This window comes from Callospermophilus lateralis, chromosome 5 (assembly GCF_048772815.1).
Source record: "Callospermophilus lateralis isolate mCalLat2 chromosome 5, mCalLat2.hap1, whole genome shotgun sequence".
In the NCBI taxonomy this organism is placed as follows: domain Eukaryota; kingdom Metazoa; phylum Chordata; class Mammalia; order Rodentia; family Sciuridae; genus Callospermophilus; species Callospermophilus lateralis.
In genome coordinates, this window is record NC_135309.1 from 90,666,855 (window position 1) to 90,688,557 (window position 21,703).

At 34.4% G+C, this 21,703-nt stretch overlaps 1 protein-coding gene across 1 annotated transcript in view; it reads left to right on the forward strand.

The window, feature by feature from the left end:
- The window catches only part of Mctp1 (multiple C2 and transmembrane domain containing 1), a 509,148-nt gene that overhangs the window by 342,126 nt on the left and 145,319 nt on the right, over window positions 1-21,703 (forward strand). Inside the window, exons 13-17 of the mRNA XM_077109389.1 lie at window positions 11,932-12,034; window positions 13,792-13,894; window positions 14,232-14,333; window positions 14,714-14,788; window positions 16,730-16,849. Of these exons, the coding sequence (XP_076965504.1) occupies window positions 11,932-12,034; window positions 13,792-13,894; window positions 14,232-14,333; window positions 14,714-14,788; window positions 16,730-16,849 (503 nt within the window). The remainder of the gene's footprint in view (window positions 1-11,931; window positions 12,035-13,791; window positions 13,895-14,231; window positions 14,334-14,713; window positions 14,789-16,729; window positions 16,850-21,703) is intronic.

Consider the following 21,703-nt stretch of genomic DNA (forward strand, 5'->3'; position numbering starts at 1 on the left):
GTTCATGTTGTAATTTGTCTTTTCTAGCTTCTAATTATTCTTTTCCTTGAGCAGGGCCTAATTTCTGCTTTCAACTGAACATTTCAAGTCTTCTAAATTGAGTGAGGCTTTCTTTGCAGAGTATTTAGACCTAGCCTATTGGTTCTTTCAAGTTCTAAGAGAAGAAAGAGAAAAGAGTTCTTCTCCTCAGCCCCTCCCCTTCATTTCCCCCTGGGTTTTGTGTGTGTGTGTGTGTGTGTGTGTGTGTGTGTGTATGTATGTTTGAGCTCCTAAGGAAGAGGTCATAGCCTCCCCAGGGAGACAACTCAGTTTCAGAAACAATAATATGGGAGAACTGTGAAACCCCTTCAAAAGATGCCCTACCTTTTCACTGTACTAAAAGGTACAATGATATAAAACTTTCCACACCAGGTGAATTGATCTCACAAATTAATGCACCATCTCTTCCAGGAAACAATAGAGGAAAAGGAAAAGAAAAAGTGAGAGAGAAAGAATTTTACAATTAGTGGAAACTGTCACTGAAATTGTCCCATTAAATGAGAGGGTTTTTTTCCGCCCCCTAAAACAAGGCTATACACAAAGACTTGCAACACACCAACCCTGTTGTCTGGAAACCTACTAGTTATTAAGAGAGATGTTTACTACCCCTTTATTTGCATAGACTTTCCCCATGTTTTCCTTTTGGAAAACTGTCTTCATTGTTGGAAAATATTTAAGTAACAAAACAGCAGAAAAAGACATGCTACAGTTTTTCTTTTTTTTTTTTTTATCAGCTTTCGTGAGAGTCTTATTATCTTAAGAAATAACAGTTAGCAGCTCAGATTCATTAGCAGAGCTAAATTTAAGCCCCATTTGACAGGCTGCCTGGAAAACATTTTGTTTTGCTGTCTGTGGGCTTTAATTAAGATGTGTTCAATTTCAGTCCTCTTCAGTCTAGCCCCCACCCCCAACTTGCTGTGTCACAGACCGGCGATCAGACACTTTTAGATGGTCCGGCCCATGACTTTGACCTTCTGCGCAGTCCGGCGTTCCCTGGGGAACCGTTCAACTCATGAGGTCTGATTTCACACTTCCAGGATGCCTCAGCTCTCTTAACAATGACAGGGAGACAAAGCCCTTTAGAGCGGGCCGCATGGGGACTTGTTTAAATTGGAAACCAGAGAGGAGTCAAGGAACAAGGTTAGGGGCTACAGAATAGTGCTTTTAATAAAGAGCTCACAGCTCTGGCTCAGCTCAAAGAGGTCTACCTCTGTACAATTAATTGAGCCATTTATCTGGAGCATCTTAGGCCTCTACTTTCTCACAGAATTGCGTGGTAAATATCAGCTAAGAAGCAAATGAGATATGCATGAAATGAATTTTAACACTTTGATTACTGTGCCTCCAGTCTTCATTAAAAGTAAATTTATTTGTATTTCTGACCTCATTATCAGTAGGCTGCCTGCATTTTATTGGTTCCTGTGATTTCCAGCTTGAGTGTGTCATGAAGGTATATTTTATACAGAGATTGGGATTTATTATTCTTGGTATTTTCCCTGAACATTATGGGTCTATTCAGAGAAAGAAAATGAAAAGGCAGCTGTACAGAAAAAAGGCAAGTCTGCTCTTGGAAAGTTTTATATAAAGTTGGAGAAATACCAAGCACATACATATAACATAGACAAGATATTGTACTTTTAAAAAAAATAACTTTTTGTGTGTTCCTCTAGCAAATCTCATAAGATATATGCAATTGTTGCTTCAAGTGGCCTGCAGAATACAATTGCTCTATTGAAAGTAGTAGCTAAGTGCTTCTCTTATAGGATTATAGCAGATTGAATTTTTAATAACATGATCCTTCAATTGTCATTATCATATTTAATAATATGATGGTGTCTGATAGATCTAGCCTTACATTTTATGATCCTTATTTAAAACCTGTGTTGGAAGAAAATATATGGCCTTTACATTCTATATAGTTCCAATGAATGGACTATGTGAAAAATAGCATGAGTCCTCATATTTGTGAATTATCAAGGATAAAAAAATTACCAAATAAAAGCAAGATATGTGCAGATACTCTTAATTTTTTAACTCTGTTATCTTAATATCTTAAAATTATATTACTTGAAACAAAAATTCTAAGTGTTAACACAAAATATGGAAAATTTCCCAAGCAAAAAAATATGTTTTATTTCCATTATATAAGCCAATGTTTTCCCCATTTGCTTTTTAATAATTACACAGTAGAAGGTTTTTAAGCAGCCTATACACTCTGAGAAGACATTTTATCCCATTAATAATGCATCAAAAATATCTAACACCTGACACTCCTATCACAATATATCTAGTTTAGAAAATAGTATTATATATACATACATGCATGATACATGTATTAATGCTCTATAAATCTCTTTCTTAAGAATGAGACAAAGCCAAAAAATCACAAAGAGCAAACTTATTGCTCTTCTTTTATGTCACTATAACTTACATTAGAAATAAAAGTTTCCTCCTTTTAGTAATTGCATTTTAAAAGCTAATCATATTCTAGTTATAGAAATGCAAAAGTAATCTTCTAAACCAAATAGTCGATATCAAATATTTGTGAAAATGAGAATGAAAATTATAATTTAGCACAAGGGACGGTAAGGCCTGAGTCTGAACCAGTGTTTTAAAGGGAATTACAGAAATCATGTGTCATTCATATGCAGGTCACATGGCTAGAAGATACCGCTCTGGAAGAATAGGTGGGATGACAAAAGAGATTAATAATTGGGTTTGATATGCTCTAGAGGTGAAGGACTATGGGCTGAGAAAGTGGTGGTCCTACTATCAATGGGAAATGAGGGAAAGAGAAATACTATAAAATAATTAATCGAGTTCTGTGGAACTTAGATTACAAAATGATCCTTTGAGTAAAGAAATAGAGAATTGCTGATTTGGCTTGAAGGGGCTAGCTCCAGGATTTCACTCAGTGCTTAAAGAAATGCTTCGAGATGCTACAATCATTTTTTAAAAACTATTCTTTTTATTTCATTCTATTACAATGTAGTTGTGTAAATAAGCAGCATATTTCCTTGAACATGATCAGGGAAATTCTGATGCAAACAGAGATCTGCATTTAAAAAGGATTTTAAAAAAATCTTATTACAGGGATATATAACAGTATAGTTAGAATCATAAATGACTGAACAGTAAGGCTAAAGAATGATTAAAGGAGTGATGTCAATGGGGATGCTAAATAGAAGGATTCAGGACTCTGTCCTTGGTATAAATTGTTTACTGTATTTATTAATGGCTTTGAAGAGATAATTGACTTCTTTCTTATGAAATTCTTTTATATGAGACTAAGACATATTGTGTTTATGTATCAGTATTTTATATTTATATACATGTATAACACACATTAATATAATATATTATTAACTATATATGACAAACCATGTAATATGTAAATAACATACATTACAGATGGATATGATATATTACGAATATAAACTATTAGATCTATATACATATACATATACATATATATATGTATATGTATTACATCAGCCTAAATTAGCTTTATTCAATAAGACAAATGTTGAAAAATATAAATCTCAAGACTTGCATGGGTAAAAAACAAGATGACTTGCTTTAAGAGTAGAAAATATTAGGGCTGGGAATGTGGCTCAAGAGGTAGCGAGCTCGCCTGGCATGCGTGCAGCCCGGGTTTGATCCTCAATACCACATACAAATAAAGATGTTGTGTTGGCCGAAAACTAAAAAATAAATATTAAAAATTCTCTCTCTCTCTCTCTCTCTCTCTCTTTCTCTCTCTCCCCCTCCCTCCCTCTTAGAAAAAAAAAGAGAAAAGAGTAGAAAATATTGGAGAAGGCTTTAGGTTTTGAGTTGAGTTTAAGGTTTATGAGAGTGAATTATATATACATCAATTTGTTACAATGAATAAAATGAAATATTTAGAATAATTCTTTATTTTAGACTTTTAAGACAATAGTGCAAGGGTAGGAATCCAGATATAAAAACTGCCCTTTAAAGAACGACTAACCAGAATATATTTTCAACTGGAATGTCTACTGTTTTAGAACCAAGTCAATTGAGAATACCTTAAGTATAATGATAATGATAACAATAATAATAGCAATTAAAATTTATTGAGCCCTTGTCACATGACAGATCTAACCCCGAGCTCGGTATAAAGATAATCACAACCAATCTCACAACAATGTGAACAAATACTATGCCCACTTTATACATTTGAAAAAATGAGGTATAGATTAAATAACTTGTCTAGTCAGTACCCAAGCATGCATACACACACACACACACACACACACACACACACACACTCTCACACACACACATGCACATACCAACTCATAAAATGCAGAGTAGGCATGCTGATCCAGATCTTTCCTCTAAAGCTACCAACTATCTTGTATTGCAGAAAGGAAAACATTGGGGGAATATAATTTCTTGCCAATTATCCAAAGATCTGTCATGAGAAAGGGTAATTATAGGAGTTGGCAATGGAAGTAATGACCAAGGTTTGGATCCAAATTACTAGAAAATTTAACTAGAAGGGGATATACTGTATCCCTAGCTGCAAAGGACTCTGGAAATGTCACTTTGGGCTTCATGGCCTCAATAGTTCAGGAAGAGACCTAGAAGGTAGTTAGAAGGGGTACTCAAAGCCATCCTCAGTACCCAGCATAAAAGAGCAGGTAACAGACATTGATTACACACTGTCTGACGGATGCTGCCCCCTCACTTTACACCCAACATTTTATTTAGATTTTAAAATTACTATATAAGGGAAATCAAAGAATAGACAAAAAATACTATAGGTCCTAAAGTTTCTAGGAAAGCTTACAAAAACAAGGGAGCTTATACTCTTTTTATAATCATTTTAGACCAAACAACTTTTTTTGTCTAAGCTTACAACAAATCTCTTATATATTTTTGTTTTAAAATGAATTGAAAGTGAAGATTTTTATGTTTTGACCATAATTTGTCTAAGCTCTGATGAGCTCAGGCATATTTTTCTCATGGATTTTCCTTATTTTATAGATCCTTTAGTCTTCCTCTTCTTTCTTTTCTATTTTCTCATCAGTTTAATTTCACTTCCCGTTCTTCTATCATGAATTTCAAGTTCCCCAGCATGTATCAAGATGGCTAAATTTTAGGGATCAAGAATGCATCTAGTTACACAGAAGTCTACAAATATTATTTTGCATCTAGTTCTAGATTCCAAGTGAAATAACCCCATATTTATGTTGGGCTTTATCTGTTTTCATTGCTCTTAGTGTTTATTCAGAAGTCCAGAAACCTTTGGGAATTCCCCAAGACATTTTTTGTAAAGTCAAAATCAAGATATTATTTGCATTTTTCACTCTCATGAGTGTACAGTGAAGTTTTTGAAAGGCTACCTAATGTCTGATCACTCCCATGTTACCATGACATCAACTTATTATTGTAATTTTTAGCGAATTAACAAGTTTTAAATGTTTTACAATTCCTAAAATGCTAAATTTTAATAGATATTGTCACACATAAATAAAACTCTTTGATATCTTCAGTAATTTGTATGTGTTCCTAAGACAAAATGTGTATACACTTGCAGTCAGGCAATGATGCTCACCTAGGGAGAAGACAGTGTTGCCTCTTAGTGTTTAAGAGACTTGTGAGAGAATTTTATTTGCCATAATGATTGTAGAGCACCAGTGATATTTGATATCTGGGGGTTGGGGACATGGAATGCCTTTAAAAGCATCAGATAGGATTGGGGTATAGCTCAGTGGTAGAGCACTTCCTAGCATGTGTGAGGCACTGGGTTCCATCCTCAGCACCACATAAACAGAAAGGAGTAGGGTGGAGAGAGAGAGAGAGAGAGGAGGGAGTGAGGGAGGAGAAGGAAGGAAGGAAGGAAGGAAGGAAGGAAGGAAGGAAGGGGAGGAAGGAAGGAAGGAATTAATGAATTATGCCCATCTACCTAAGAAATTTTTTTAAAAAAGCATCGGTCTTACATAATGAAAATTGCCACATGCCTTACATTCAAAACTATATTAATAGATATTTATGGGTTAATTAATTATGGGTTTCATAATTATCTAGATTGTCTCCTGAAATACTATTGTTTAATCAGTCCTTGTGAATAGCTGCCATTCATGGTTTGCACAGTTGGCATTGCAGGTACTTCATGGTCTGGTTCCAACACTTCTCTGACGTCTTGTACCAATCTCCCATTGCTCACCATGCTCCAGTATCTAAGGCCCTGAGCACACCAGCTTTAGGTCTAGGCTGTTTCCTCTTTCTGGATCACTTTTCTACACATATTCACTTGGCTACTACTTCACCCCCTTCAGTTTTTTGCCCAGCCCTTATCTTCTCAATGAGACCTACTCTAACCACGCAATTAAATCTGTATTCTGACCTTCTCCAAACCCTTCAAACTTCTTATCCTACTCTTTGTTTCTTTTCCATTAACATGCATTGCTCTCTAGCATATAATCCAGTCTACTTATTAGGTTCAGTATTTATTCTCCATCTCTCCCCCTTCTAAAGTAAATTCTAAGAAAGGGAGGACCTTTCTCTTTTTTGTTCATATGGCCTGGCACATCATAGGCACTCACTAATATTTGTTTAACAAATAAATGTATGATTTTATCGTAAACAACTTTAATCTATTTAGTCTTCCTTTATAATAGAATTCAGGCATTGTATTAAATTTTAAAATCATATAATGGTCAGTTTTTTTGTTTCAGGATAAGAAAGAGGACATTACAAAATTTTCAATACGAAAAAAAGATATAGTAGAGCTGTGACTTTAGAGTGTCAATTTTCTTGCCACAGTGAAACCTGCTTTATGACGTAGAAAAAAAAATAAGCCTTATTATTTTCACTTTGTTATTACTAAGTCCCAGAATCAGACCCAGTAGGGACCTAGTGAAACATGTCCGTTAATGTGATTCCACCAATCAGATGTTGAAAATGTGTTTAGATCAGTCAATGAAAACGACTAAGGTCAAAGTTCTTTCTCCATTGGTAAGAGGAGGATTGGAAGATGTCTCCAACACACATTGCTTTTTGTTCCAATGGACCCTATGGGATTCCCTCAACTCTAACATTGTTATATGCTATGATTGAAATTTCAGTTTGCAGAAAGGACAGATGGCAACCTCAATTATAATTTTATAAAAAGATTAAAATAAACTCACTTCAAACTGTGGAAACCAAAGAAATTAAACCAAAGAGCTTAATTTGTGCAAGGTAGGCCCAAAATAAAAGGCCCCTGTGGGCACGAATTGCCTTCCACACCACTGAAAGCCTCTGTGTTTACAGAGATATAGCAACAAAGAGGTGATCACTGGGTTCCTTCCCACCCCCATAATTTTATAGCACATCACATCCAGCAAATGGCCCCATTTATCAGCAGCAAAATGACCCAGTAAAGTCCACCACTGATGGATCAAGATTAACTCTCTATTCTGGGAGCAAGAATGTAAACTCAGTATTCTTTGAGTGACTTTAATGCCCAAACCAATAGTTTGAACAACCTGAAGTCATCCACTTGCCATAAAGCAGTTAGCAAGTGAGTAGAGGCAGTACAGACTTTTCCATAGTTTTTAATATATGTGTCAGTGTTGCAACCTCAAAGAACAAGGGCCAAGAGTGAGAGAGAAGTAGCCAGTCAGTGAGTGCACCCTGTTTAATCCTTGGTGCTGTTTTGAAGGTTGCCAGAATAGATGCCCACTAGAGTCAACTCTGATGTTTGTTTTTATTCTCATAGGAATGCTTTTTCAACAAAAGCCTTCTTATGCTTTAAAATCTATTATAGACTAAGTTTATGAGATAGAATCTGCTTCATAGTATAAGTTGAAATTTTCTTTTTTTTTTTATTACTAGAAATCCATAGGAAAAAAAAAAACTAGCCTCTAGTATTTAACTAGAAATACCTCAATACTAACAAAAGTTTTAAATATTTTATAGTGGTTATGTTACACATATCTAGGTTTTTTGTTATAGAGACCTTATCAAAGAGATTTCAACTAAATACTCCTGATAATAAAACATTAAAGTCCACTTTTTATGTGGTTGTCCTTCTTTTCTAAAAATGCCAGTGATAGAGATGTACATTCACCATGGATCACAGGGTCACATCCTCTGGGACAGTCTCTACTTCCTTTTCCCTTTCCCATCCTGAAGTTATAGATGACATGTTTCTTTCTCATTGCTCCCTTTGAACTCTTCACTTACCTTTATTATAGCACTTACAACCCTGAATTATAATTGTGTATTTACATGTCTTTCATGTCTACTAAATTGTACGTGCCTTGAGAGATTGTCTATGTCTTAATCATACTTGTAGTTCTAGGGTGAGCAGAGCAGACACTCAGTAAGTAATGAACGCATCAAAAAAGCACTAGTATTACTCTCTAGAAAATTGTTAACATGAAAAATTGCCATTTTCTCAAGGAAGGCTAAGATTCTCTTCTAGCTGTCATGATGGTTAAAGTAAACAACTCCACAGTTCCAACCATCCAGCACTGCTGAAATTTCTATCTTCCATCCAAACCAAATCCTCCAGTTTCTTGCATTGCTAGAAGAGGATTGGGTGCTTTATATCCAAAGGGATAGGGATTACTAGAGCCTGTTGGCACCCATATATCTACTGTAACATTACAACAAAAATGAGAGGAAGATCAGTACTATGTTCTCATACATTTAGGTTCTTTTAATAGCCAAAAATGATCAGAAACAAAATACACTTCAACTTTGTATGTTGCCTTCATTCCTCCAAGTTCTGATCATATGATTTTGAACAAAAACATTTCAGGGTACTGTTTTGTATCACTCCCTGGATCTTTGCAGAAAAAAGTACACTTTAGGGACTTCAACATTGCATCCCATAGTCAATCCCACAACTCAGTACTCTTAGCAAGCAGAGCAGTGTAACACAGAGTCTAAATGGAATGATAAAAAGATAAAAGGAAAGAATAATTAAGAGATAATTAATGGTTAGGTCCATCATTGGCATTTCTCTAAATTGTTTTTTTTTTTAAGTGGCAGATATTCAAGCCTGCAAAATTTAGAAACTGAAAAGCCAGTCATTTAGAACAGTATTTAGCAAGCCAGATAAGCACATTAACTATGTGTAGCCACTTCTTTAAAATAAAACTAAAGTGTATGCTTTTTAATGGTAAGTTTACAGAATCTAATATTTACAGTTGAAATTGCTGCTAATTTTTAATTGCCCTTGATCACACAGTGGAAGGATACTCTCTAAATTAGTGAAAAGCAACCATGTGTAAACACTTCATGTTGGCATCCATTAACTTACACTGCAAAAAGATAACTTTTTAGAAATAAAAAATGAATACAAAATAAGCATAAAATTCCTGCTCTCTTCTTACCTAAATTTTCCTCTGTCAGATTCTAGAATTATCCAGTCTGAGCACCTTGTTGAATGCTTTTTATTCTTAAAAAGAAAGAAGATAGAAAGATAGAAAAGAAAAAGTACTGGCTTAGCGGCGCTCAATGAATTGTTTTCCATCTTTAGGGCATTTTAGATTGTTCAATATTGACATCTGCAAATCCTGTTGACAATATCATCAAAATATGTCCAGAATCTGACCACTTTCTACCACTAGATTATCTCAATAGACTCCTGACTTTCTCCCTACCTCTCCTCCTGTGCCCTGCTGCTACCTTATTCTCAAATACCAGCCATCAGATCATATCAATCCTCAACTCAAATCCCCCCAACAGCGTTTTCTCTCAGTTGGAGTGAAAGCCAAGTCCTTTCAAAGGCTGCCACTCCCCTCCTACCTCTCTGTCACCTACCCACCACCTCATCCATTCCTCCAACCACACTGGCTCCTGCATATTCCTGGAATGCCAGGGATAGCCACTTCTTTGGCCTTTCCAAGATCTGTTCCTCTGGCTAACCTAAGACTCATTCTTTCACCTCCTTTATTTCTTTGCCTAAATGTCACTTTCTCAGAGATACCTTTCTTGTGGCCCTTTTGAAAAATTTATGTCTAAACCAGCACTCCCCGTCACCTTTCATCATTATTTTTCTCCATAATATTTATCACCTAAAAAAACTAAAATTAGTCATTGCCTTCTTCTTCAATGTAAACTCCATGGAGACAGGCATTTTTAACAATTGTTTTATATACTGCTGAAGCTCTGATGCATGGAAAACTGTCTGGTACTTGGTAAGCAGTAAATATTAGTGGTTAAATATATGAATCTAGAATCAAAATAGCATGGCTTTTCCTATGTATGTGGCCTACTAACTACCATGGGATGATGGTTAATTAGGAAGATTTTGCCTAGACCTTTACAGTTAAGTATATTTCCAGAACTATTTGAGCCTGCCTTTTCATGCTTGTACCAGAATTCTATGGGATGATGTACCAAATAAAACAGGTTGCAATATGTTTTAATGAAGAAAATATTCTTTTTTAAACACTATCTTCCATAGCGTATGTGTGAGCTGGAAGTGAGGGTGGTATAGGTAGGTAAAGGCAAGAACAATGAAGAAGTGGTGAGTGGGGGTGGGGGGAACAATACAGATGCTAAGCCAGAAGTGAAATCTTCACCAGACCTTGAAGACTTCCAGTTCCCTGTTTTTTATTGAAAATTATTCCCAAGACTCCAAATTGAGAAGACTACCAAAATGTTAAACCATGCAATTACCCCAGGATACATGAGGCCACTGAACTTATACACACATATTGAATCTTTTTTAAAAAAATATAGAAATAATAAATTAAAAGTGAGTCAAAGTTTGTGCAGTTCATTTTAAGAACTACACTATACAAAGTGAATAACACTACTGTATGGGAATACATACATACATAGCTTATTTGTCACTGGTAGTTAATACAATTCTTCTCATTAAAATTTAATTGAAAATCTTCAATGATATTTAAGCTTTCGCACAAGTGTAAACTACTCTGAGTACAATTCACAATGCATTTAAAACAATTATTCTTTATCATTAAAGTTAATAATATGCACATTAACCTCTTATGTAGTCTAAATCAATATTGTAGTTTAAAAGATATGACCTCTGGACAGCTTTGTCTAAATATTGATTTCATTGTCATTTGTATAAGGTATCAAACAAATTACATGCTGCACTAATATCATTAATGCTGCCCCCGTAGAGCCTCTGACTTTATGGGTTCTTATAACACGGGACATGACATTACAAAAATATTGAGAACATCACAAAACATAATTGCAGAAAGGATGAGATTTGACTGGCAGAGCAAAGTCGCTGTAAATAGATGATAGATAGAATCCTTTACTTTCGGCAAACAGAAAAAATACTGCTCTTAACATGCAGATTGGTTGTTGATGTAAGTTTCAAATGGCAGAATTTTTTTTCTGCCTCAGAGGTTCTAATTTACTTCTTATGATTCCATAGATATCTCAGGAGAAAGTAACTCAGCCTTAGATTAAAATGTTGTAATTCTGCAATAATAGCAGTTTTCTCAAAATAAACTTGTTTAGAAATTTAGTTACAAGTTACTAGTCAATCAGATGAGTTGAAAAATATATGCATAAGATTGAAGGAGATGAACATTTCAAATGGTCTTTATAGAATTAAATAAAAACTGATTTAGGGATGGACATGCATCACATTCTCTCTCATTATAGTATTATTTTTGTAAAACAAATGCAAATTGAAATTTAAGCTATACAATTTGGGTTTTTTTTCACTTTTCCAGGTTCTAAATTGCTGTGAATCATTATGATTGCTAACATCATCTAGTACATCTAACTCTATTTTGATGGGTTGTTTTATTTTTAAAATTTTACTTGACTTTTTGTTTACTATAAAACTTTTGGAAAATAAACATGGTCATGAACATGACATTGTAAATGATGGGTGCGATTTATGCTAAAAATGTTCACACCCCAAATATCTTGTAGGTAAAAGTGACCCATTTTGTGTAGTAGAACTGAACAATGATAGACTCCTGACACATACCGTCTACAAAAATCTCAATCCTGAGTGGAACAAAGTCTTCACATTGTAAGTAACCATTACCTTGAGCTCATTTCAGAACTGTATGAAATATACTTCTCTGTGTGTGTGTGTGTGTGTGTGTGTCTATTATTTGCTAATTCACAACTCAATGTATCTGACCTGTCTTTGCTAACAACTGGGAATTTCATGACTACCTTCCTGAGAATTGAGACCTGGGGAAAGAAGTATGCCATTTTTTGTTTTGTTCTATTTTCACAGACATCTTTTAAACTGAGTTCTTTATACGACTGTGTTTTTCATATGACTTCACTAAGGGTTTTGCTCTCATCAACAGAATCGCCATACTGCTTCTTCCTTTTATACTTTCTATTGAAATTCTTCCCAATCACATTGACACCAAGGAGGACAAAGCTCTATTTGTTCCATTGCTGAAATCAGCAAACAATCTGGTCACGAATTCGGCAGATGCTTTAGTTTTGGTTTGTTTCATTTTAGCACAATAAGAATATTAAGTATTGTCCTAGATACCAAAACACCCTTTGAGTTAATTTTCCTTTTGTTTTAAAAAGTTTGGAAATCTTTTCAATCATGCACTGTAAAAGCTGCCGATGTTACACTATAGTATTTCCTAAGTTTTTTTTTTTTTTAAATTGAGCTTTAGAAATGAACTCTAAACAAAAGAAAACTCTCCAAACAGAAGTACTACATAAAGTTTTCTAACACAGTTTTATTTTGTACATGAAAAAGTGCTAAATTCTTCATTAATTCCTTATAATGCCTTTCCTTAAGAGCCCGTAACTAATCAGCTTTAATTATCTGACCAATTTATTTTTAAGGAATTCCACATTTTTATAAAAGATGAAAGCCTAGTCAGGAGACTTGCACTCCTAAGAAGGTTGTGGAGAGTGTTTTTCTCTGGAATGCATAATTAAATGAATAGGTTTGATTATTATCAAAGCCATTAATTGATTGTGCCTTGATAAAGCCTCTTCTCACATGTGGTTGCAGTTTTTCAGTAATGAATATTCTTTTTTTTCCTCTTAATTCATGTTTTCTAGGCAAACAGTTTGATCCAAGAATAAATGCTATCAACAATTTGCATTTATTTTTCTAGAAACAAGAATATGAAGAACTCACACAGTCATTTGTTAACATATGTTGTCTTTAGAACATAATGGAACATCACTTAATTTCTAAATTCCAGGGTGGTATACAATTGCTATAAATGTTACATATTCACCATTCTGCTTTCTGTGTTTGTTCATTTTTTTCCCCCACTAAGAACCTAGCAGAAACTGAGTCAATGTTTTTGTGAGAGCTGTAAACAAAAAAGACATGTTCTATTATTATAAAAAATAATAGTTATAAAAAATAAATGGTGACTCTTGCTGATATCAAACCTTATGGTGTTTTATGTGAGGGTTGTGGGAAAATATGATTTATTGTTAAAATGAAAAGAAAAAAATCTAAAAAATAGCAGGTTCACTTATTGATTTTTTTTCATTAACTTTATTCTTTGCTCATGCAGATGGGAAATTATTTTTCATTTTTAAAAATTATAACTTGAAATTACAGTGTTCTTCAAAGATTTAGATAATAGAACCATCACTGTAGTCAACTAGGGTGCACTATGGGAAATTCTGTCAGATACCAAGCTGCCCTGTATGCGTATATGCAAATAACACCCATAAAAATATACACGTACAAAATCAGCTGGAGCTATCTGAAATTTCAAAACCATTTTAGTTCTTGTTTCCCACTAATGAAATCTTTTTTATTTCTTACATATATTTATTATGCAGCAACATTAAAGATATTCATTCCGTTCTTGAAGTGACAGTTTATGATGAAGATCGGGATCGAAGTGCTGACTTTCTGGGCAAAGTTGCTATACCATTGCTGTCTGTAAGTTTTATTCACCTGACACACTGTTCTGTGTTGCTTTTGCTCAAGGAAAAAAAAAAAAAAACAAAACCTCAGCTCTATGTCTGTCATTTCTCAACCAAGGTCTGTAATAAGAACACTAAAAATTTTAACATACTCAATTCACGGCCATGTTGAATCCCATGATAGTTAATTTTTCCTGACAGACTTGATCCTGGTAATGAACAGGTACTTGTCAGAATTGCCACAGTTGTTTTGGGTTCTCTGTCAGTTTCAGCAGCTGGGGGTCAAAGGTCACTGAGGGAGTGTATTCAGTGGAGACCGCGAGACAGACGGCTGTCATGTCCTTTTCCCGCAGATTCAAAATGGTGAACAGAAAGCCTACGTCTTGAAAAACAAGCAGCTGACAGGGCCAACAAAGGGGGTCATCTATCTTGAAATAGATGTGATTTTTAATGCTGTAAGTCTTAACTTTGGCTTTTTTGTACTGCTAAAGAGTTCAGTTTCATGAAAGCTTTTGTTCCTGATTTGTAGAGAATTTCTGTCATTCCTCATTTTCTCTAAACCTTGATGTATCCTGGAGAATACGCTTCTGCCACTGCCTGGCACACCCACACTTTCTGTTATAGTTGGCGACTGCTGCTGTGGTTGTGCTCTGACCGCTGCCTGCCTGCCTAAGAAAAGGAAGTGCATGCATGTGCAACTGTATACATTTATATTTTATGAGCACAACAGCCAGGACTTTGAAACTTGAAAAATTATTGAAAATTGAACTGCGTGAAAAACTTGTAAACATTTGTAATATATTAATCCATAACAGACACATATGTTGATGTATAGGTGAAAGCCAGCTTACGAACATTAATACCCAAAGAACAGAAGTACATTGAAGAGGAAAACAGACTCTCTAAACAGGTAAAAAGCAAGGAAAGATTAATCCCTCCGGGAAGACCTGATTATATCTGTAAAACATCTAAGTAAATTCAAATAAATTTTGGAGGTATGGAGGGGGGAAGATGATGGAATTTTTGGTCATCTACTTATTGAAAATGGCTCGGTCTTTTCTTTCTTTCTCTCTCTTCCTTCCTTTCTTTAAAAGATCAAACCAGGACAATACCAAACTAATACATTGGATGGGGGTGGTCAGAAAGAACAAGGGATACTGTAGGTGCTGCATATAATGGATATGTAGTCATGTTTTAGCAAAAGAATGATCTTTTCAAACATAACATACAATTTGATTGCTATGGAGTGTACAAATAAGAATGCCAAAAGCTGAGGTTCAAATGTGTGTGCAGACCACCCACAGGTATGATGCAGGTGTGTGTAAAGTGAGCCGAATAAAGCTTTTCCCTCTAATCCAGTGAGGGGGCTCCATCTTTTAAGAGGAACCTTCCTGTTAATTAGATTTTAACTATGATCTTTCAGAACTGAACTTGCATTGCCATTTTTAGCTAAGAAAATAGAAATCCAGGAAATCGAACTTTTCTTTCATGAAAGACTTTTAAATTAAGCTCGATACCTATCAATTATAATTTTAAATTTGATTTGATATAAAGTTTTTAAAAAGTGCTACTAAACTACCCCTTTTAACAAAAATGCTACACCTAATCACAGAGCAAAAAATAAACTGTACTTATTATGGCTTTAAAATTTACTGAACTTATTAGCACCTTGAAATATTTGATAATTTTCCATGCCATTAGAAACCTGAAATCATTTTATTTTTAATCTAAGAAATCTACCCAAAACAGTGAGATCTTTGGATATTTAAATATAGTGTATTGCTACAAATGCAATATCTATCTAAACAGGAATTCAGACTACATTTCTCTACATAGATAAAAATAATAAAATATGTTCTTAAAGGAAGGTGAAACAAATAGGGAGACTCTTCGTTTTGCCTAAATGGAATTGCAGTTTTAGCAACGTGTTAAAATTGTTATGCACATACTTGCATCTGTATTTACACCCTTATACTTTTAGCTGTACAGCCTCGGTGAACTTTACATAGCTACTTCTTTAAAACATCAGACCAGTACTTAAGTATATTTGGAGTAGCAAAATATTAACCTGCAGACATATGATTGTTCTAATTGTTAAGATACCTGTACGTAATTGTTTGAACCATTATATAGAATGTACACTATTTTTTTCACTGTTGAAATCATGCTATAGTTTTAAATTTAAATTATATCAACTCTCATATACCATTCAAATTAAAGATTGTATGGTGCACTTAATTACTATAATATTTTTCCTGATCTCCAAAAGTATGCAAAATAAGAAATGAGAAAATATAGGTTATATTTAAGGTAGGAGAGAGATTCGTTAGTAGAGAACATGTTAGTAAAAAAGGAAGAAATCTTATTTAAAAGGTGAAAATATTTTGTTTTCTATAATAAGCAATACTTGACAGGTTTTTCTCTAAGACGAAATAAAAACATTCCAAAGTATTCAATTCACTTTGAAATATGTTGAAGTTAAGACATTTAATGAATCTTAAAACCACAATAAGATTTAAGAGCTTAAAAATTAATAATTATTCAGTAAATAGAAATTTTTAAATTTGTTAGAATTTTTTTTGGGGGGGGAAAAAGAAATCCAACCTACATGATAGCATTGTTTTTTCAAATATATTTAGCTAAGAACTTGCTCTTACAGGTCAGTTTTTTCCATTTTCTCCAGAAATACATTTTTCTCTTAAACTTGTGAGCCAAATTGCTTGGTATGTTCTTATGGCTTTATTAACTCCCTGAATCCTTTTTAAGTCATAATAAACTTGAAAAATTTTGCAGTTTATTTGATCATTTTTTCATCTTGCAGATTCTAATAATTTTTTCATTTTCTTTACAGCTGCTACTAAGAAACTTTATCAGAACGAAACGCTGTGTCATGGTGCTGGTGAATGCTGCATACTACGTTAATAGTTGCTTTGACTGGGATTCACCCCCAAGGAGTCTAGCTGCTTTTGTGGTATGATCATTCTGTATTACTTACATTGTTATTCATTAAATTCAGTAATCATAGCTGCATGTTTCTGTGGCTATAGTAACAGTTATGTTGATGTGGCCATTTTAAAACTCCTATTTTAAGACTTGACTGGACAGATTTGCCGTGGGCAGGAACCTGATGGATTGTTCAAGGTCTGAGTCCAAGAATACACCCCCCACCCCAGATTTCCGGAATGCAAGACATCTCAGCCAATGTATAATTTTCTCTGTGACAGTTAAAAAGTAAAATTTTGCATGTTGCATAATTCTAAATCCCAATAGGAGAGCCAAGAAAAGTCCTCAATGTGAAAATAATAATAGTTATAATCTTGACCATCCCCAATTTGATTTTATTCATTCTATAGTCTTTTTCTCCCAAATATGAATATCATTGGCAGTAGAATGGTAGTATGTAATGCTTTAATATGTGAATCAATTGGAAGTGGATGTGACCTATTTAAGAGTATTTTATTACTTCTGAGATTTCCAGTTTTTAAAATGTCACAAGTGAGAATCTGATGGATCCAGATAGTACTCTAACAATGTTCATCTTGTAGCCTTTTTGATTATTTAAAAAGTGCTGATGAGACCAATTGGCAAGGCCAGAAAATCCAAAAAGATAATTTCCTCTGTTTTAGCTGGGATTTTCTGTTCTCACATTATTTTTGCTTATTCAGGATTTCAGTTTGAAGTTTAAGTGGAGTCTGTCTTTTGAAATCCTTTATTTTATTTTCATGTTTGTTAGAATATAAGTACCTTATGTTTCCTTATAGTTGCCAGTTTTGCAAAATATGACTTTATTATGAGGGCTTACAAGAAAAGCCTTAATTATAGTAACAAATCAACATTTTAGTATTACCATTCAAATGAATGTATGCACATCTGTTTAGTACTTTGAGCTCTGTCCTCAGGACTTCTATGGGACTTTCATTAATGTCTGAGCACATGAACAAAGAGTGTGTATGTCCCTTTGTGTTGTAAGTTACCAGAAAGTTAGGCAGCCTGCTTCCCATAGACATGTTGTTGTCTCTTTAAAGAAAGTGACTGTCATCATCATTAAGTTTTAGATGGGGGGGAACAACGACTCCCTCTCTAAATACTCTTTTAGTAGTCCTCTCACATAATAAAGATATTGGGGTACTGTAAAACAAACTTTGTTCTGATTTTTCACTAGCATTGAGGCACTTTGATGTTAATGAGAAAAAATGATACTGAGTTTCTAGGTATGTTTTATATCATTACTTCCAGGTTCTATGAGGCCTTATAACAGCAATAAAATTCTACTGGAAAGGTCATGCTGCCATTTTTGATACACTCCTTCCAAAGTTATTCTCCATAGCTGTTTGTGAAATTTGAACACAGAAAAATGTATATATTTATATAATTTGTTCAGAAACACATGTTTTGAACTCTTGAACTTTGCTCTGTGTTATGTAAGTCTTCATAAACTTGAGGCTTCTAAAGGACACTCTTGTAAAATATATTCAAGATGGCAGCCCTTTTTCACTTTTTTTTTTTTTTTCCTGATTCTGGGGAAAAAAAATAAAATCCAGACACTGAAATTCTGAGAAATTTAGGTACGTAAACATAATATGATCTCATTGAAAGGGGGCAAACTTCACTGGGGAAGAACTATAAAAATCTCTCTCTTCTGATGGTCGGTTTGTAACAGACAGTCCTATGAAACACCAGCTGAATGCAAGAGGCTTACACAAAAAGCAGAGCAGGCATAATAAATGTAGGAAAAGAGCCTTGGACACTGAGGGTAAGGAAAAAAAAAGAGGCTATAAACAACAATGTGAACACACATTAAGAGTATTTTGAGAAGAAACAATAATATTAACAGTTTCAAGTTTCATAGGAAAAAAAAAAGAAGTGCTAAATTACATTCTGTTGTATGTGATTTAAACAACAATGAATAACAAAACCACGCTTTATTTATTTAGACTTCAACTGGGAGCTCCTTGAGAATGGGAACCCTGTGTTTTTCATCCTGAACTCCAGTATCATCTGCAAAATATCTAGCAGTTACTAAGCTCCCTATATAAATGGTTTACTAAATCAATTGACCAATTAATGAACCAATCATTCAATATGAATATTTTTCTTATGTGGAGAAATTTACTCACCAGACAGATAAGGGTTTGATTGAATAAGGCTAGTTATTAAATCATGATAGATGCAGCTTAATACTGTTGTAGTAATTTTTCTATAGTTTCCCTTTGAATTCTAAACTATTCCATAATCCTTTATTAATATAAAACCCCAGATTGAATTCTGATATTAAAAGATTCTTATATAACAAGAGCTGGTATTTATTAAGCACTTACTATGTGCCAAGGAACCACTCTTCACATATTAACACATGAAAATGCCTTCATGCATTAATGAATTTAATATTCCCCAAAACCTTATGATATCATTAGGTTCTTAGATACTATTATTTTCCCAGTATACAGAGGCACAGGAAAGTTAATTACCTTGCCCAAGGCCATACAGTAGATTTTATTTCTTCTCTAAAAGAGCCTTTAAAATATATACCTTACAATTTTAATAACATAAAGTTCAAAACTGTTGTAAGATTTTTATTCATCTTATAGATATTAAATGATGTAAGTATTTTAAAAATGAAATGTTTCAAAGATCTCATTACCTAACTGGAGCCTTTTTAGGCCAGTTTAATGAAAAAGAGTGCTTTCCATTAGGAGAAGAGTATGAGCAGCACCCCATTGTTACAAACATACTGTTCCTGTCACGCCCTGTTGATGGATCATGGGTCTATTATTATAATATTGGTTCCTCTTGGCCCAGTTTTTCATAAATGCAGCTGCCTCATGGAGCACATGCATTTGTACCATTATACAACTTGGTTTTAGGCCCAAATCAAACTTTATAAAAGCAGGTCTTTTTTTTTTCCTCTATTCTGTTTTACTTTCCTTTTCTAATTTACTCTCCAAAAAATATAAGTCAAAATAGAAAAACCATAATTTTAGTGTCCCAGTGACAACGAACGTGGAAAGCTCAAGAAATGCAGACTCAGGGCAGCTGCAGTCTACACAGTACTACCTGTACGCTATGGGGAGGATTCCAAGCCAGCTGATGACAATAGAAACTGAAATTGGTCTGGAAGGGAAGGGAAAAGATAAGCAAATATGTTTCTGGGAATGGTCTTCCTTTGAGCACTATGCAGTGGGTTTTGAATGTTGCTGTGAGTACCGTCTACCTAAGAGTGAACACAGGCGTATGCGTTTAGGCGCTGCTTGTCTCTGGGAATCATCTATCGTAGACTTGGAAATGCCTCATAAATTGGGCCTAATTTTCATCAGGCTTTTGACCAGACATTTGTGTTCTTGTGGATGTCAGTGGGTGCAAAATGGGAAAAAGAAAAGAGAAAAAAGAAAAAGAGTGTACATTCTCTCTTTTCAGTACTGTCATTTCTCACTGTAATGAGCACAAAAATAATTGGACAACTGAGCTATCAGTAAAAGGACACACTTCAGTGTGCGTCAAAGAATTATTTTACAGGACAAACTTTAATCTTTAAATGTGATTGTAGATAATTTGTGGTACCATCTGTCCATTTGGAATTGTTTTAGCCTTTTCTGTCGTTATACAGTAAGTGCCGCTGTGTTTAACATTAACATTTGATATTTTACACATTTAATTTCTGTTCTGCTGTGTGGTCCTTGGGGAATGCAGCGCTAGTGCTACATGAGAGAGACAAAGTATTGATCAGTTAACATTTCAGCTACATTTATGTATGTCGCAAAATTAATGAAAATGCCAGACAAAAATGTCAGAGTGCACAAAAAAGGTAGAATTTAAATTTGGTACTTTAATGAAAAGTCTTAAGATGTGCATTATCAAAAATGTCCTCTTGCCTTTAAAGTACAATTCCTAACAGAATAACTAAAGAGAGACACATATTTTACTTAGAGGAACAATGAACATGAATTATGAAGAGATGTCAACTCCTCAATGTACCTTGTGTTCCAAAGCGGCATGTTTGAATGCTTAACTGTTAGTCATAAAATACATTTGTTTCTGTTAGTACCTGTAGGGCTACTGACTTCAACCCTCTGTCCAGACCAGCCTAGGAGGCAGGCTTCCAACTGAGATTCTCCCTCTAGGTTTTTCTTGGTGTGTATATATATGTGTGTTTGAGAGAGAAAGAGAGAGAAAGGTGGGGTGGGGAGACCAAGAATTCCCTCTACAGCAATTCATGGAGGCCACTCTGGTTCATTACTTGTTTCTTTCTGGGTCCTTTTCAAATGGCTGGTTTTCATTTGCTTCCAGAAAATTTGTGCTCACTTTCATTCGATTCCCATTTTAGTAAAGGATAACACTTGGGACAACAGCCATCCTCAGAAAAGCTGGGCCATTATGCAGGAGGAGAGAAAAACCAAAGATGACGCATGCAAAGAATGACACAAGGCTGCTCTGTGTAACCAAATGATTAAAAAAAAAATAGAGGATGCCTCAGCAAAGGAAGAGGAACTGAGCTTGCAGAGGCAAAGGGAATATAATACAGTGATCTGCAGACAATAGGCACTTAGGGAGGCTTCATTGTGTGCTTCCTGGGTAGAAAGTCTGCTACTACTAAACAACTTATGGATTTTCCTAAAAGTTATTAAAAACCAAGAGGACGTTTTAAATGGCTTCATGATCAAAGACTAAAAAGGGCTCATTGTTTTAAAAGAAGCATCAGTATAAAAACAAAGACAATGTCTACATCCACCTGTAAGTCAAGTCTTACTTCATATTACTGAATAATGGAACGTAGGATAATTATACTGGTCATATCAAAGATCACTTTATGTTTACAACAGAAATTCTT